The sequence below is a fragment of the Sturnus vulgaris genome, chromosome 11 (assembly GCF_052056855.1).
Source record: "Sturnus vulgaris isolate bStuVul1 chromosome 11, bStuVul1.hap1, whole genome shotgun sequence".
Lineage (NCBI taxonomy): Eukaryota > Metazoa > Chordata > Aves > Passeriformes > Sturnidae > Sturnus > Sturnus vulgaris.
In genome coordinates this window covers 2,269,165-2,288,320 of record NC_142253.1, presented here as the reverse complement: position 1 = coordinate 2,288,320, position 19,156 = coordinate 2,269,165, and the positions used below count along the sequence as shown (strand labels likewise).

Genomic DNA, 19,156 nt, shown 5'->3' with positions numbered 1-19,156 from the left:
CGCTTTTTCAGATGTTTGGGGTTCTTTTGTTCTTCAATGATTCTTTTACAGAGAGAGAGGCACAAAATAAATTCACTTTGTACAATTATCTATCAAAATCAATCACAGTAAAAGATCATTTCTGCTTTGGCCTGTGAAATTCTGGGGAGCTGAGGGTTTCTAAAGGATGGAGAGTGATGAAGATCTCAGAGTTAAGCAGTGGAATGGATTCTTTAAAGAAAATGTCTTTTCCTAAAGGTCTTTAAAAATTGGGTTAAATAAGGACATTGCATATTTGTCCCTGTCATGGGTGAGATGAAGAGATTAAATGATGATTTATGTGCCTCCACAGCTGTTTTTTTTTTTTTGTTTTTTTTTTAATATCTATGATTAATAAGCATAAAGGGATGGAAATCTCCTCTCCCACACTGGAAAATCCGAGTTGCTTTGTATAACAAAACTACAAACACCATGAAAGAGCCCAAGGTTGAAAAGTGGAGATTGAAAAGGCACAGCCAACTTCTTCCCCACATGGATTCAACTGAAAGGGAATGGGTTTAGGTGGGATATTGGGAAAAAAAAAAAAAAAATTGTTCCCTGGGAGGGTGGGGAGGCCCAGAGCAGCTGTGGCTGCCCCTGGATCCCTGGAAGAGCCCAAGGTTGGACAGGGCTTGGAGCAGCCTGGGACAGTGGGAGGTGTCTCAGGGGTGGGGCTGGATGAGCTTCCAGGTCCCTCCCAACCCAAACCATTCCATAATTCCATTATACAATCAAAAATGCTCCTGCCCCCTATACAGCAGTGCATCCCTAAGAGATCTCATCCTCCTGCTTTTAATTATTCAAGTCAGGGACACTTGTCAAGGTTTTAATGGAGAGACACGGACAGGTGACACAGCACCTAAAATGAGAGTAAAACTGATAACATGACATATTGTGTCATTAAACTAAAAATTGCTACTAGCAGCTCATTACTTCCCAAAATCCATTCCCATTTCAGAGCGAGGTATTACACAGTTAATTCTCAATTGTCTCCTGCTTCCTTTAGTTTTTCTCCATCCTTTTCTCGGATGTCTCATAACAACTGAAATTTTGTTCTCAGAAATAAAAAAAAAAAAACAACCCCAAAAAAACAAATAGGGCTGATTTCCCACAGTGAAAATATTGGGAGGAATTACTTAGACTGCACAGATTTTCCATACTGGCCCACAGATTTTGGGAGGGTTGAAGTATTTAAGTTGTTTTAAGTAGAAATTGCAATTTGTTTTGTATTAGCAGCAGGGAAAGAGATAAGAAAGGGAACTGTGATAATTTATGTTGTTAGTGCCTGAATCCTAAAAAAATCTGAATTTTTGCATCTTTCTAATTTTTTTTTATTTATATCATAAATATGAGAATTTGAAGATCTTTTTTCTCCTTGTCCCAGGGCACAAAGCCTCAGTCCAGGTGCCCCAAGCAAATCTTGACAGGAATTCCAGGGACCACTTTCCCACACAAATATTTGGTGCTGGCCTTTTTCTTCTCAGAAAATTTCTCAGAAAGAAAGAAAATGTGGTAAATTTTCTCAGACAGAATTTTCAAAATGACTAAATAGATCCACAAATTCAGATCCTGGACTAAATATGAAGCCAAATTGTAATTAATAATATTACGCCCATCCATTATTTTGTCTTTTATTTACAATTACAGCATGGAACACAACTAATTTTTTTTTTTTCTATTTTTCTTGGCCTTTCTTGTGTTTTTTCCCCCCCCTTGGACTACCCATAATCCAAGGCAGAGCTGTAGCCAGCAGGCAATTAAAAGAACATCAGAGTTTAAAACCCTTTCCCCGTGTATTGACAGGGCCCATCTATTGTGCTATGACAGCACGAGGAGGTGCTACAGGTGCTTAATTCAATCCAGCCCCCTCTGAGCAGACAATATCTTCATAGGAGACCAATATCCAGGAGATGAAGAGGAGGAAAAGAAAAATTAACTGTGTAAAGTTCAGCTTTGGGGGAGAAAATTGATATATTGACATAAATAGCTGAGGCTGTACAGGTAGTAATCGTTATTGCTCTGACCAACGAGGGCTGTTTCTCTCTATTGAACTCTGGCTCAGGTTGGTGTTCAGCTGATGAAAAATGGAACAATTGTTTGAAACAAGAATCTGCAGCAAGGTAAATAAAATGAGCTTAGGGCAGGCAGTTTACAGCTCTGTGGTATAAAGAGGTTTAAGGGGAAGCTGATATTTATTGTATTAAAGCATATTTTGAATGTGTTGGGAGCAATCATTTCCCAAATGGCTCTTAGAAAGTGGGAAGGCTTCTCATTAGGATGAGAGCTAGATCAAAAAGTAAATAATGGTTTTTTTAAAGCACATCTATTGTGTCATGTTTTGTAATTGAATTAACAGGAATCAGGCTGATAATTCTTCAACATCTCAGTGAAACATGAGGAAGCAGCAGATTGAGTGTCTAAAAAATAGACATTAAGGGCCATAAAAATCACTTGTGGGAGATGGGCATGGACAGGAGATTTCCCACTGAAAGTCCCCTCTTCCTCCCCTTTAAAACCAGTACTAAAGCTCACAGTAAGTCAAACATATCCAAGCACTGCAGCCAGTTTAGGCCAGACCAGAATCTTAAAGAAAACAACATATTTTTATCATCATTTAAACCTACACTCTGTGGGAGTCCTGCTGATCTTTAATTATCACTTGTATATATAGAACACAGCTGTTCTCTATTTCTATAGAAAAGGAAACACTACAAAATCCATTTTTTTTTTTTCCCCCCAACTCATGTAGATTAAGTCTTGCAAGTTCCAAAAATATGATGCTGGAAAAAGTTGTGGAATAATAGACTGGCTTTGCAAATAGAAACTGTAAACACAAATTCCCAGAGTTGCAGTAGAACTACTGTAGGAATAAATATTTTGTGAATGCCAAAGGTCTCAGTAATGGTTGGACTGGATGATCTGGGAGATCTTTTCCAACCTTAATGATCCTGTAATTCCATGATATCACCTTGGACCTGCTCTTTTTGCACACAATTTCTCAATGAAATTAAACTCTGCCGCCCAATGCGTGACTGCTCTTGAGTTAACAAGCTGGATAAATTGGGATGCAGTTAGGAATCAATCTGATGGATAATAACCAACCCTTGTTTTCTCCTTCTCCCTCAAGACCTGGAAAACTTCGAGATGAGACCGAGGAGCCCGGTGTCAGTGAGAGAGGGACAAGGAGTGGTCCTGCTCTGTGGAACTCCCCCCCACCACGGAGGTACGATGGGGAACAGCCTGGGCAGCCTCAGGAGAAGCAGAATTCCCTGGAATTTGCTCCTGCATCCATTTACCTGGGTTTGCAACAAATTTGGATTTTGTTTCTCCAAAAAGACGCTGAGGTCATGCTTTTTTAGGGTGGTTTTTTTATGATTGTTTTGTTAGGGAGTAGAAGCTGCCATTCCAAGGGCAGCATGGAGGTCTCCCAGACTCTCTGCTGGCATTCCTGGTTATCCCAGGGCCTTGGTCCTCATGGAATGGCAGAAGAGAAGCCCTCAGCAATTCTTCCCACACCAAAACTACTCCAGGTCTGCATGGAATGGCTCCTTTCCCTTTCAGTGCTTGCTGCTGCAGTGTCCTCATTTGAATCCTGCATCACACACTTTGGATTTGTCACGAAGGTTCAGCTTCTGCTCCTGAATCCCTGATAATCAGAGAATAATTTAGATTGGAAGGGGTTTCTGGGGAGGTGAAGTGCCTGATTAAAGGAGGGCCTAGATCAGGTTTCATAGTAATTGTCAGAGCTTCAGATGGGGAATGAAAAGGAGTTTTCTGAGTAATTATTTGGGGATTCTCACCATAACACCTTGGAGATCTTCCTTTCTGTGGGGGAGTAAATCCAGGTGAAAATTTTACCCAAGTAAAGCAAATATTTATTAATAGAGGGGAAATATCAATGACATAGTTACCAAATTTCTTGTTCTGGACTTAAAGAATGAGCAGTTCTTGGATGACTCACATCCTGCTTTTGGCAGCAGTGACCACACATCCACAGGAGCTGCAGTTTTCCTGCTCCCAGCAATCCTCAATCCTACTTAAAGAAACAGAGTTATAAGCCAAACCCCCAGGAGAAGGCAAATAGTGCTGTAGAAAGAGGATGCAGTATTTCAGAGAGGGAGGAAAACCCATCAATCAATAGGAGCCCCTCCAGTCCTTTAGAGAGGAAGTGTCAGTTCACTGGGTGTTTACAGCCATATGAAAGGAGGATATAATCAAGGAGACAGAGTGAAACCTGGTCCTTAAGGGCACAAAAGGCTTCAAAGAGTTCCTCAAATGTATCAGTGGGACAGGCAGAAAGACAACACATCCATCCTGGAGCCAGTGAACTATCTATTTCCCTCCTGCTGCAGGGTAAAATTATGATTTGACAAATAGGAAGGAGGAGAAGAAAACATTCAGAACAAATAAATAGTTACCAGGTGAGTTCCCCCCAGATTAATTGAACTGACAAAATGGAATCCACGAGCAAAAGCCTTTCCCAGAGTGTTCCTGCAGCTGGGGCTGGGAACAGGCCTGGGAAATCCATTCCCTGCAATAACAAGTCCCCAGAGAACAGAGCCCGAGTCCTTTTGTCATCCCTAAGCACCTGTTTAGGATCCAAAATTATACACCACGGGGATGAAGCACACGGTGTGAGCCATGGTAAGTCAGAGACTATTTCAAAATGCTTGGGAAGTTGTTTTTGTTGGAAAGGATTGTATATTTAGGTATTTTTTTTTAATTGAAACCCTTGCCTCCACCTCACAATACCTACAGGAGGAAGGATTACAAACTGTGCTTCCAGCTCACATTACAGGAGTTCTGTGCAGCACTTTAAATGTGTCAGGAATTAGAGAGATGTCAAGGAATTTGGAAGATAAGCCCTACCAGCAGGGAAAGAGTTGCCTTTCCTGTGATGTAATGACTTGAAGGAGGACAGGAACCCTCTGTACAGCAGCTGTTTGAAGCAGCTGCTATTAATATAGGAAATTTGAAATAGGAAGCACTGGGTAAAACCTCCTGCCAACCTCTAAAAGTCAGGATAACAATAGAAGAAGAGGACTAGAAATAATAGAATGGAAAACAAGGAGGGTTCATTAATTCAATTCCTCCCATGTAACATCAAGAAGATGGAACGAGAGCTGCAGAAGAGTTTCTACCACCCATGGTCTCTAGGGAATGTCTCACTTCTCTTTCTACCCCTCACATTGCCAAGTTTATCTGGTCCTGCACCACAGCACTGGAGTTAAAACTGCTCACAGAAAACTCTGTAGAGCTCATCAGGATATTCACCTGCTTATCAGACAGCAAAAGTGTTGGTCCATAGTCAAAAAATATTTAAAATGTTTAAAGCTCAATTGGAATAAAACTTAATTTTCCACTACAGTTGACAAGGAAAGATGTGCTGCTTCTTTTTTTCGTGTGCTGGTTTCTTAACTGAGAGCACTGCTAACCTATTTTTGTACAAGAGGAAGGAGTGATTCATTTAAACAGAGGACAAAAATATATTAGTCAGCTATAAACCAAAAACAAACAACCCCACCAAGCAAACAAACAAATGTACAAAAAGGCTGCTCCAGCAGCTTTCACATCAGCTTTAAACCATCTCAGAAAACAAAAAGAGAATTCCCTATTGCTGTGAACTAATATTAGGACTTTCAGGACTGATCAAACACAACCATGAAAGGAAAAAATACCCACACAAGTTTATATCTTGGATCAATTAGGACATTAAAAATTACAGTTAACAGACAAAAAATATAAATCACAGCCTGTAATTAGTTTTTAAAGCAAGAGCAGGGCTCCCCCGGGTTACCTGACCCACCCCAAACCCTTTGTTCCCTCAGCCTGCCCCTGCTCGCTAATTTCTGCACGGGTGTCTCTGTTGTTATTTATGAGGCTCATTAGCACACCTTGCAAAGTTCAGCTCTGCCATCGCTCTGCTTGTCAGTGAGGCTCAGCGGGGCAGGGGGGACCAGGTGAGCTGCATTTTCTCCTCAACCTCATCCCATCTCTGCTTTCAGCTCTTCAGGTCAGCCTTTTCCCCCTGTGTAATCAACGTACAGTAATATTTTACTGGTGGAAAAAAAAGCAGTTTATTGAGAGCTCTGAGGTAGGGAAAAGCATGGAGGGAGGAAGTTGGAAGAAGCTTTAATTTCTGCAGCTACACATGAGCTTGACCTGCCTGTGCTTAAGAAGCTGCTGCCTAAATGGTAATACTTGACACAAGACTATGGGTGGACTGTTGCTCATTTATTTCCTTAGAAGTGAAGCCTGATCTAAAGCCTGTTTCCTCCGAGCTGGCTCCCTGCAGAGCTTTAAGGAAGTTGCTAATCTTGTTAAGAGCAGCAGGATCACTGTGCATTTGCATTTATTTATGTGCAAGAGCTGCCAGGGCTGGGGGAGGCTCTGGGCTTTCCTCTGTGCTGACATTGCTGTAGGGAGGCTGAATAAAACCCCAAAACACTCCTAAGGATGTAGAAGCCCTGTCGACCTGCTTTAGGGGGGTAAAAATTCCTAATTCCCAGCCTGCAGGAGGCTGGGGAAGGAGGTGAACAGTGAAACTGGGTGTGTGCAGAGGATGGGATGAGATGATCTTTGATTTCTGCATTTTCTATTAACGCTGCACTTGGGAAAGTGCACGATCAGAAAGGGAGGGTTTGAAGTGTCTGTCCCTTTATAGAACCCAGTCATGGGCTGGGAGTCCCTTTCTCTCTGCTCCTGTGAATCTTTAATCCAGAGGGAGGGAGAGTCCCCTCCCCGAGCCCAGCAGCATTGCTTTGGATTTGCTTGAACTGAAATATTGAATTCCCCAGCTCAGGATACCAGCAATGATTATCAGCTGCTCCTCTTTCCCAGCCAAGCTCTGAAGGAAAACTCTCAGGACTGGCAGAGGTGGGAGATGCTCTCCAGCCTGGCCAATCTCAGGAATTGCCCACCTGGGAGGTGAGGTGGATTAACCAGATTTTGGGGTCTCTGGGCTGAGGAGGGACACTCACACCACAATCACTTCCCTTGGATAAAAAAAAAAAACAAACAAACACACCCTAATGTGGCAGCACTGTAAAATAACTCTGCTCTGCCAGAAAAAATGAGAGCAAAGGGCTTTTTTCTCCTTTTTTTGGCTCATTCAGTGGATCTGCTCATCTGATTTATTCCAAATGACCCAAAACAGAAGATTTTATAGCATAGTTCTGGATTTTCTACTCTATTACCTGTTGCTGCAGCAACTTTCCAATAAAAGATACTGAGTAATGGAATAGGTATTATGCCTTAAAAGCATGAAAAAAAGTTCAATCTCCAAAGTTTGGCTCCTTCCTCTTGAGATTTCATCCAACTCCCACTGAAGTTAATTAAAATTAGGGTTTTCTACAGAGTTTAGTGGAGCTGAATTAGGCTCTAGGCAAGGATGGCCTGCAGATGGGTGATGATGAACCTGCAGTTAGGGGAGGAGGAGTTTTTATATCCCTCATACTGGGGGAAAAAGGGATTTAAATATGACTAAGAGAGGCCTGTGCTTGTTCCCAGTTAATGGGAAAATTCATCAATAGTCCCTGAAGCAATGGTGGGGAGCAGACAGGGGGAAACTTCAGAAAATGAAGTCAGCTGGAGCCCCCTGAGAACAGAAATCAGGACAGAAAAGGTCTGGTTCTCTTTTAGTGATTAATTAATTCATAGATTGACCTCCTGAAGAATGTCTGTGCAGCACAAAGTTGGCTTTAATAGAGTTTTATTTTATTCTGTCTTATTTCTCAGAAGAACTCTGTCTTTATTCTGAGAATTCAGCTGCATCACCTGCTCCCACGGCTGGAGTCTGGGTTTTGGTTCTATGCCATAAAATGTTTTAAAGATCTTTCCTGGGAATCCTTTTGGAGTCTTGGCAGGTACAGGGATGCCTTTAGAGGGGGTCAGGGTTTTCTTCAGCTCTGTAATTGCCACCACCAGAATTTTGGCAGAGAAATTCCAAACAGGCTTTTCCCTATTACTAGTTCTTAAAATTATTTCCAGATTATTTTAGATACACTGTCCTGGCATGGAAATCTGAGCATCCAAATGTCAGCTTCAAGCACTCAGAGAGGTTTTATTACCCAGAGGTGCCTTAGTGCAGGTCTGAGTAAGGAGGGAGGCAAGAATTCCAGCTGGCAGGAAAAGCACATTGGGGTCCCAGCCCTCAAGGTTTTGGGAAATTGAGGAGAGGGGAGATCCAAGGTATTTCTTCCACAGAAATGTGGAATTGAACATAGATTAAAATACTTGCCTCGCAAATCTTCAGCGTTTTCTGTAGAGTCCCCATCTTGCAGCTCAGAGACCTTCAAAAAATGAGTTGAAATCAGGATTTTGCACACTTTGGTCTGCTTGCCCAGACAGTCTGCAGTCAGCAAAACGTGTGCCTGAGACAGGGAAACAGTCTGCAAGACAGATCACGTCATGGCTGCATCCCTTATTTCTGATCCTTCCCGTAGGAAAACCCCTCCATGCCCAGATTTTCCTCAGGAAATAGATGCTTTAAGGCACCTCAAAGTCCATGGGCAGGCGAATGTGCCAACGTGGGGCTTTAACCTCGTGGGTGAGCACATGGACCTGCACACACCTCGTGGAACACTGAGAATTAATTGCTGCATGTCCCAGGTTTACTGCAGAGCACGGGAAAGTTTCTCTTGATCTGCAGTAAAACGGAGCCTGTTGCAGGATTTAGCCAAGTATAGAAAGTGTCATTGATTGCTCCCTGGAGATGCATCATTTCTAATGAGAGTCCTAAAATGCTGGAAGCTGATAACATAAAACTCCACAAAACTACTGGAGTTTGCAGACTTATTACCATACTGCTCCCAAGCTGGAGCTGAGGGGGGAAAGCAACGTAAATAATCTTTTTGGAATGGGGTTGTTGATGGGGGAAATGTGTAAAAATGAAGCTGTTGGCAGAACACTGTTAGCTTATGAATTATGCATTTAATTAAGAGGAGCTAAACTGGTAGATTTGGGAAGTTTCTGATTTACTGTGGCTTGTAAAAGACAGGGTTTGAGTCCTGCTCCTGCTGTTGGGTGTGGAGCAGCTGCAGAGAGGGGCTGGCAGGACACCCTGGGTGACCCCACACTGGGGGATCAGCTCTGAACCTGCTCCTCAGTGACCAAGGCTTGGCCCAAAAGCCTTTCCCAAAACCAGGGAATGGTAAACTCACAAGGATATCTGCTTTTCCAGGGTGGGCTGGTCAAATAAATCAGTTTTAAGTTGCCTGGTCTTACAGATGTACATTATGGAGATTTGCATTGTGGAGCACCATGTGGGAAAAGGGGGCAGAAAAGGGGCAGGAAGTGAGAATAGGGCAAGAAATATGGAAGATAAGGAGATGTTCATTATCAAATGTGCAATAGGATCTAATTTTAAGTTGTCTCTAAAATACTTTTGTGCAGCCCAGCTCACCCCTTCATGAAAATCCAATGATCAAGCTGCATGTGACCAGTTTAATTTTCCCATTTTGAGAGTGAAGAAAGGATCTGTAGCTCTGAGCAGCAATTTGCCCTCTGGATTTTCAGAGGGAAAGTGCCATGAACAGAAATTATTTCCTAAAGCAGTTTTCCCACAGCATTGCAGCACTGCCATTCCTGCCTGGGAGCAGGGAAATGAGAAGTAGCAGGGGACAGAAACTGCTGAGACCTCCTGAAGTGGCTTGAAATGAGTTGAAAACTTGAGCAATGCTTGTCCTGTGTTAATTTGTGCCTCCCCAGTGCTTTTCCCTGCAGTGGTTTGGTTCTCCCTCATTGTTCCAGCTGGGGAGCTGGTGTTGCTATAGAGGTGGACACAACATATGAATAGACACACTACATTTCACAAGGCTCAAATCTGTTTATTACAGCAGCTAGCTGTCTTTTATTCCCTCCATACACTTCATTCATTGGTTACAATAAATCAACAGAACGTTCATTGGTGTAAGAGCATCTCCACCCCTGTTTTTCCCAAGATTTTTCTAAAAATACTTTTCCCAGCTGCAGGTTTTCCTTCCTGCTTATCTCCTTCTCCTCTTCTTGCTCTCCAGGCCAACGGCCTCGATAAGATTAATTTCAGAAATAACCCCTGTTCATTAACCCTTTCTGGCCCACAGGCCAGCTGTGAGTGCTCTCCTCTGGCAGGGATGCCTGACACGTGTCTGGTGTTTTCCAGGCTTGTCCTACACGTGGATCTTCAACAATACCACCTTGGATCTCCAGGAGGACAGGAGGCGCTTCGTCTCCCAGGCAACAGGGAACCTGTACCTGGCCAAGGTGGAGCCGTGGGATGTTGGGAATTACACGTGTGCCGTGAGCAGCGCCCAGGCACGGCGCCAGGTCTGGGGGCCTCCCACTGCCCTCACCCTCCGAGGGGATGGTGAGTCCAGAGCAGGGCTGGGCTGCCTCTAAACACCCGACTGCTCCTGATCCAGAGCTTGGGAATTCACCCCCACAGAGGGAAAAGTCCCCCAGTGAAGGTTGTGCAGCAGGACACGGCCCCACAGTGATGATGCTTTTTGGGGCTACCTAAAAACAGACAGAATTAAGGGAATAAAAAGCTTTTATATTTATTGAAGAACCTTCAGGCATATTTTGGGTAGACAAAGCCCCCCAGGGGCTACACCCAAAATGGATCATGTGTTTTCACACTTTGATAAGTTTGGTCCATTTGTATATTGGGGGTTAATCTTCCAATTACAGCTCCAGGTAATGAAGTCATTTACCCCAAGTTTGCTGCCCCCAACTCACTTTTGTTTCCATCCCTGGGGGCCTGAGGCAGTGAGGTGTCCTTGATTCCCATCCTGGAGAGGAATTGTTGTGTCTGCCCAAAATGGGAGAGCAGCAGCCAGCGCTGGACATGGAGTTTGGAGTTACACACTGAAGAACTGCAGGATTACACATAGATGGAAAATATAAAAGCTGAAACCCTAAGGCATCAGTGACGTTTGAGCTGTCAGGGACAGGGGTGAGGAGATGAACGTGCAAAGAAAGTTCTCAATGTCACTGAAAAACAAGAGAATGTGGCACGTTAATATTTCCCACCTCGTGCCCGTGTTGAGGTTTAAATCCAACAAATCTTTCTAAATTTGTCATCTAAGTATAGCTCAAATATCAAATCCAGAGAGCTGCTTCAAATCGAGTTGCCGAGGTGAGAAACTCCCCTGCACATGTACAAACGCCTTCCTGGCAACATTTGTAATTAAATGTTCATGGAGAAAAGTACAGACCTGCAAATGTGTACACAAAGTTTGTTTTGTGAGTTTGCCCACCTAAATTTCGATATTCTCGTGCTGTTTGCAAAAGCAGTGGCGACAGTCAGTGACAAAAGTCTGTGCAGAGTTGGATGTGGAGGATAAACAGAACTCAGCTGTGCATTATGGAATGATGCTGTCACTGCGAGCCTGTGCTGCTCAATCACATCAGAGCAAAGCTGCACTTCCTCAGCTCCAAAGTTAATAATTTGGCACCAATTCCGATTGCAAATGCTTAAGATCTTTTCTGATTCCTTTTTTTTCCCTTCTCATCGTGCTGTTCCTTTTCTCAGACTCCTTCTATCAGTGCATTTATCTTCTCCCATTTACTCTGGTGGCCTCTGGATTGGCTCCAGTGCTGGCAGCTTCTGAGGCAACAGTGGAAGCTGCATGTGCAATATTATCCAGATGCCTGCTAAATATAAAACAAGAATTGGTTCATTTTCTGTGTGGGATAGGGGCAAATCAGGAAAATACCTGATTTATGTTCATCCCTATGGTTGGAATGAGTTTCACTGTCAGACACATGAAAGATATTTAAGAAGTTCAGCTAAAAGTTTCGTTTCCTAAATCCATCCCAAACCTGCTGCAAAATTAAATGCCCTAAATTAATACTGGATTATCTGTGATTTATCAGATGTTCAGCCAGATTTTCAAATATGATAATTCCATCTAATTACATCGGCCTTCCTCAAGTCTGCAACTCACATTTGAATGTTTTAAAGACATTTTAAGAGTTTTGCAAGCGGTTTGGACTTGGGATTTTCTAATTTTTTTTTTTTTTTACATAGGATCAACACAGTGTCCTGAGAGTGACTAGTGGCAAAAACATTGCTTGATAAGAGGTGTGAACACAAAATTATCTCAAAAAAGCTTGGTGCACAGCAGACTTGTAAAACTTGCATAAAGTCATGCTCTTCATCTCCTAAATGCAGGGAATGGAGAGATTTCACAGAATTTTCAGCACAGGGTTGAACTCCACCCAGGAGGTCAAACCTGCTCCACCATGTGCCTCTCACTGGGTGGAACATGAGGCTCTGAAATGATTCATGCCACCCTTCCTTTCACCCTGAAGTCGTGTTGGAGGAGGAGGTCTGGGGCTCAGCTGGACTGAGCTGTTTTGATGTTCCACAGGTGTGATGGGGGAGTATGAGCCCAAGATTGAGGTGCGTTTTCCAGAAACGACCTACGCAGCGAGGGGCTCCTCTGTCAGACTGGAATGCTTTGCCCTGGGAAAGTAAGAGCTTTGTTTTTGTTAAATGTGGGGGTTTCACACTGCTCCTTTCAGTGTTAGAATAATAATAATAATAATAATTCCTGTTAGAATTATTCTGGTCAGCACAGGATTTGTGAATCTTATGGCTTTTTTTGACCTTGCTTGGATTGTTTCTGTGCCATGTGTTGCCAAGGAAATGAGACAGAACACTGTGCTGAAACTGAAGCTCACTTGGGTGCAGCTCGAAGCAGGGGGAGGGAATGTGGGGAGAGGAGGGAAAACTGGAACAAAGATTTTCTTCCTTGAGAGTAGTTTTGACTCTGAGATGGGACCTGACTCCAGGTGACAGTGCTCAGTGTAACTGCACACTCACACCTGACAGATACCACAACAGGAATGTTTATTTTTGCTTGTGTGACATCATGGAATCACAGACTGGGTTGGGTTGGAAGGGACCCTAAAGCTCACCCAGTTCATCAAGTTTCAACCCCCTGCCCTCAGCAAGAACACCTTCCACTGCCCCAGGCTGCTCCAAGCCCCGATGTCCAACCTGGTCTTGGGCACTGCCAGGGATCCAGGGGCAGCCACAGCTGCTCTGGGCACCCTGTGCCAGCCCTGCCCACCCTCACAGGGAACAATTCCAGCCCAAAATCCCATCTAACCCTGCTCTCTGTCAGTTTGAAACCATTCCCTGTGTCCTGTCCCTCCATCCCTTTGGAATTGTCTCTCCCCATGTTTCCTGCAGCTCCTTCAGGCTCTGCAACACTGAGCTCACTCCAAATCTTCTCCTCTCCAGGTGAACAATCCCAGCCTTTCCTCCCAGCAGAGCTGCTCCATCCTCTGCTCATCCTGGAGCCTCCTCTGGGCTCACTCATTGCTAAAAATCAAACACAGGGAGTCAGCTTATGTTTGAAGAGCAATGTGGGATGGATCTCCTCCTGTCTCCAAAGCAATGCTGAGGAAAGATCCAGCAGCATCCCTTCCTTCCAAAAATCCATTTTCCTGCATTTTTTTCTGTGTTTTCTTGCACTGCTGTGCCTGTCCCCAGCTGCAGTGGTGGCTCAGGCAGCTGCTCTGCATTCAGGGAGCAGCTGAGGGACTGAATCACTGTAACCAGCCCACAAACCCCAGTCCTTCCAATGAGCATCATTTTCCCTGGAAAAGCCCAAATAACCCTTAGATTGTTGACCTCTATTTAGTTGAAGTTCACTTTGACAATCCATTTTAAGGCTGTAAGCTTTTAAAGTGTTTAGAGCTTTCCCAGAGGTTAAAAGCCTGACTTGCAGACAGCACAAATTAATCAAATGTTCCTCTGGAACCTATGCTGGCAAGTAGAAAAATAAAGCAAATAAAAAGTTAATAAGATTGAAATGGCCTTGCCTTTCAGATGAGATTTCTATACAAACTAATACTAGAGCTAATTTTTATTAAAGGTATATGCACTTTTTTTGGCCCAAAAGCAGTACCAGACTACAGCAGTCTTGGTAAAGCTGATTTTTTTTCCCCCAAATACTGTCAAGCCACTTCTCTTTAAATACCTCCTTAATTGTGTGCTAGTTACATTTCAAGTTGTCATTTCTTATTCCATCTGTTGCATGGGAAGCATGGAACAATGATAGAGAAAAACCAGGAAATTAGATGTACAAAGCACTGACATCCTAGTGAAGGGGTAAAGATGGGTCATGTAGATGTGATGAACAGATTTTGCCATTTTAAGAACATTTTAAGGAGAAAAGAGGGGACTGAAAGGACATATGGATAATGATATTCCTCGGGGAGACCCTTCTATGCAGTGCTCAGGAATGCCTGAGAGGGTTAATGCAGCTTTAATGTAAATTTTCTCCTTCATGTGCAGGCCTGCAGCTGAAAGCAGTGCTGCCAGATTTCCCTGGAGTTATCCTGCCTAAATACCAGGGATCCACGGGCCAAAATTCATTTTGCACAAACTCTCAGGTATCACACTGCTGATGTGCACCCTGTGTTGGAGGTGATGCTTGGGAGCAGAGGCTCTTGCAGAGTGATACTGGAGAATTTCTCAGAATCTCTCCTCTTAAATTTTATTTTCACAAGTTCAATGTCTCGTACAGAGCTGCACAGGTTTCAGTCTGTGTTTTTGTTTTTGGGTTTTCTTTCACCCTAAACAGAGCTCTAAACCACCTTTTCACCAACATGTCCATCAGCGACAAAACTTTATTTCAGAGCTGGCACTTAGATGTGAATAAAGCAAGCAAAACAGATTGCAGGTGAAACACTCTTAACTTATTAGATAAGGCCAGATTTCTGGAGGCATGCAGGTGATTAGTGGCATTGTGAAAAGCTGGAAGTTTCCTGCCTCCAACTGTTTACAATTGCAGGCAGAACCATCTAAATGCAGCAGCGTGGCCGCCTGCACCTTCAGATTCCCAAATTCCACTAAAACCCTGGCCCCTGCTATTGTCTGTTTATGTTAAAATCAATTCAGCCCAGCGTTTGTTGAGCTGTACCTCTGATCTGCCACAAGCACCGGTGGTTATTATCTCGCTCGGATTTCAGAACTGCTTTCCCATTATCCATAATTTTCTATATTCACACTGTTAGGCCGCTGGTACCCGGGCACTGTGAATAACAGAAATCTTTCACGCTGGAGGCAGATCATAGGCAACCTGCTGGGGTTTTGGTCTGCAAAAGTCTTAAATGAAAGTAGTTTTGTGGTATTTAGAGAAATGGCATCTCTTTTTTTTTTTTCTGTGTGGAACAGCAAATCACACCAATTGGGCCTCGATCAAAAAGGCACTTCCACAGTTCAAACAGCTACTCGTGGCTGAGTTTAAAACTCGGTTTAAAACATCTTAAAGACGCTTTTTTTTACAAAGGGGAGCTCAAAGTCACCCAAAATGTTCTCCTGTGGGGCACCCTGGGGTAGGGACATTCCACATAGATCTGTTCCAAAGCTGTTTTTGCATGCTACATTAAAATATCACTAAAGATTTTTACAAATCATCTACCAGTCCGAGAAATTCTTCTTGCTTTAAGGAAAAGAAGGGGTTAAATAAGAATTTCTCCCTGCAAAGAGAGCTTGGAGGGATGGATCCCAAATGGACAAAGCATCTTGGGCCAGTCCTTGACTTTGAACCTTATTTTATAGAGCAGACACCACAAATGGAAGATTTTGAAAAGTAAATTTGTGCTAACTGTGATGGAAATATAAGGTAAAGTGCAGCTCTCTGATGAATATAAACAGGCAAAAACCTGCACCTTATACTCAATCCTTTGAAAGAGGGAAAACTGAAATATGAAATAGTGGCTCCACTATTTCAAATCCTGCAGCTTGTGGCAGTTTAATAGAAGAGATGAGACTTTGTGTTCTGCACCAATATTCATTATGATGACAGTATTTAATATTATGCCAGGATTAAAAGTCCTGGTTTGGATCAAGCTCTATTAATCATGCCATATATCCAAATTATTGTTCCCTGTCTTTCAGGGGATTGAGCACCATGGAAAGAATTATGTTCAGTTGAGTTACACTGTGCTGCTTTCTGTAGATTTCTCTCAAAATAACTTTTTCTTTTTTTTTTTCCTTTTTCTGTTGCACAAATAAGAATAATCCCTGAAATGAAAACAAGCAAAATAGTTTCCATGTCTGCTGCACATATTTATTAAATTCTATCTGTGGTTTCTATTTTTCTTCATTCCCTTCTCAAAGAAAGGGAAATAATCAGTTCACAATCCCTGCAGATGGGCTGTTGCCAGCTGAGGTTGTAAAAAGCATATGTGAATAACATAAAACAGGATTTCTTTCACCCCAGAATATTCATTTTTCATGGGAAGATCCCACCTATTGCCCTAAATGTATTCATGGAAGGGTTTTTTTCTAGCAGCTCTTGGAATAAGTAGATAATCCCACAGCTCCAAAATAACCATTTTTACTGCATTTACATAAAAATCCCAGGCTTCACCTCTGCTGCATTCTCAAGTTGCTATGTAGGAGGCTTTCAAAGGGTTACAGAAATCCCAGATATGGGAATGACTTTTGGCACCACAAGTGAAATTCCCAGCCCCCATCCCTGGCCAAAGCAAGGATTTGTCCTTTCAGGGACGGGCAGATCTCCTCTCCCACAGTTCAGGAGAGTGAGACTCAACACCTTGCAGAAAACTGCTGTTTTCAGGTAATCCATCAGGAGGATCCAAAATTAAATGCTTTAATTATGGTGCTCCTCAGATCCTAATTCTTCCTGGTGTGTCAGCAGCGATGCAGCTTTCAAAGCTCAGCTCGGGCTCATTTGTCTAACGAACCAGGGGCTTCATTATCCCAAATGCAGATTGGATTCCCCTGGCAAGGGCCCCCAGATGCACAGGACAAAAGATGAGGCAAGGTCCCAATGCATCATCTTTGCTGAAAAAGGTGAAGCCTCCCTCGTGGTGTGGGTTCTAATTCTGCAGACAAATTAATTTCGTGCTCGCTGTGACAAGAACTTGTCACCCACCACAAAATATTTTCCGTCCCCTTTTCTTTCCCAGTTAGTAACTTATGGTTTTGTGATTCTGCTGCCTGTATGGTGGAATATAAATTAAATTAGTGCTCCTGGATGCTCTGAAGGTTTCAAATAAACTACAGATTTATGTACTAAGACACTCTCATATTTATGCACTGTTTTCTTATTTACTCAGGAGAAAGCCAGACTTTGCCCATGAAGTGTAATAAATTTGGGAAGTGCACTCATTGTTTCTTTATGTATTCCAAAACTTTTTAGGCCCAAGCAGTTATTGTTTTTAATCTGGTTATTGGAAAGGACTGAGTGACAGGGGGACCCATGGGGAGGCTGGGCCACCCCAAACCTGCATGGGCAGGAATATTCCAAGGAATATGAACATGCCAAATAATCCCCCCAAAATTCACAAGGCTTATTTATTGGACTAAGGTTTATATACAATTACCTACATCTGAAGAAAAGTTTCATTCCTTAAAACATCAATTTCTAAATAGATGATTTGTTCCAAAACCCAATTTAATCAAACTGGTTTTGGACTTTTTTATTTTAACCTTGAAAGGTTTCACGTGGCCTGAGTAAGAGTTGCTATTAAGAGATTTGGTTGTAAAGATGGAAACTAGCAGCAGAAAAAACCTGTTTTCTGGAAAATAGTGACTGGAGATGCTGGGAATTCTGTAGCAATGAGGTATCAAGGAAGAAAAGCAGATATTCCCTAGGAAGGTCCATCCCATGGTTGAGTTATTGATCCTCCCAGATTCTGCTCCTGTACCTGCAGCTCAGGTGGAGCTGCTGTCCTGACACAGGAATTCCTTCTGATAAAATCCAGGCTCCTGGCAGGAGAACAGAGGGCTGTTAACTCTTTATTGTCTTTGACCACAGCAAAGCTGATAACTCCGAGGTTTCTCTGTCCTCCTGCTCAGCTGACATCAGGAGTGAGTTTCAAACACCCTCATGTTTGGCCAAAAATGAGCCAAGCTTGCCTTGAAACATCCCCAAGCATGTGATTACAAGAGAAAAATGAGAACAGGGGAGAACTTCTGCTCAAACCTTGGCCAAGTTTTCCCACCAAGCCGAGCGCTGCCTCTGGCCTTGGTGTCAGCACAGAATTCCCTGGCCCATGAACAGCCAGTGCTGAGAGAAAAAAAAAGGCTGAGAGAATAGGAAATATGGAGATGAAGCTCTTTCAGGTGGCTGAATGCATCTCATTATTGTTTCCTTCTCCCGTATGGCCATTGGTTTCCTTTAATCTCTTTGTTATTAAATTAAAAAAATAAATAAATCCAGAAGAAATGCCTTTAAAGCAAGCAGTTAAACGCTCCTGGCATTCTGCTGTTGCTGCTCACCCAGTGTTGAATATGCAGGAGGATTTGAGGAGCCAGCCCTGCTCTCCTTCCTGTGGATCCATCCCAAACCAGGCTGGGAATCTCCCCTGGCTGTTTTCCTGCCTGGAGCACGGCAGTCGTGAGCCAGACTCTGTCTGCACTAGAGCTGTGCTCCTTTTAAACAGCTGAAAGTACCTTGCCTTATAATAACTGAATAAACAACTGAATAAACAACTGAATAAATAACTGAATAAATAACTGAATAAACAACTGAATAAACAACTGAATAAAGAACTGAATAAACAACTGAATAAAGAACTGAAACTAACTTGCTGTGGAGAAATCCTGCAGGAATGCTGGCGTGCAGGATTAGTCTGGAGAAAAGAATTTGGGAGCCTCGTTGCTGTCTCCAAACACCTGAAGGGAGCTTGAGCCAGGTGGGGATGGGCTCTTCTGACATGAAAATGGCCTCAAGCTGCACCAGGAGGGGTTTTGAACTGGATTTTCAGAACAACTGGTTGGAAAAAAGCAGAGAAATGTTGGGAAGGGCTGCCCAGGGATGTGGTGGAGTCCCCAGCCCTGGAAGGCTTCAAAGCACGAGTGGATGTGGCACCTGCTGCTATGGTTTAGTGAAAGGTTGGACTTGGTGGTCTTGGAGCTCTTTCCCAGCCTGAATGATCCTGTGATTCTGTGCCGAGGTCTCTGGAGGAGGCAGCACCTTTTAACACTCAGAAAAAAACCCCAAACTCTTATAAATTCCTTAGGAAGGAATGGTGTTAAACAATACTTGAAATTGCTTTTGGGCTTGTTGGAAAGGACAGTTAATAAAGGTGATGCTGACAGGTGCTGTTGTCCAGAAAGATTTGAAATTTTTTACAACTTGAACCAAAATAGGGAAAAATAGAATAA

At 43.1% G+C, this 19,156-nt stretch overlaps 1 protein-coding gene across 2 annotated transcripts in view; it reads left to right on the top strand.

The window, feature by feature from the left end:
- The window catches only part of LOC106851633 (contactin-6), a 126,527-nt gene that overhangs the window by 65,725 nt on the left and 41,646 nt on the right, over positions 1-19,156 (top strand). For both annotated transcript variants that reach the window (XM_088171243.1, XM_014873758.2), the window contains exons 5-7: positions 3,146-3,241; positions 10,160-10,363; positions 12,372-12,474. In XM_088171243.1, coding sequence (XP_088027369.1) covers positions 3,146-3,241; positions 10,160-10,363; positions 12,372-12,474 — 403 coding nt within the window. The remainder of the gene's footprint in view (positions 1-3,145; positions 3,242-10,159; positions 10,364-12,371; positions 12,475-19,156) is intronic.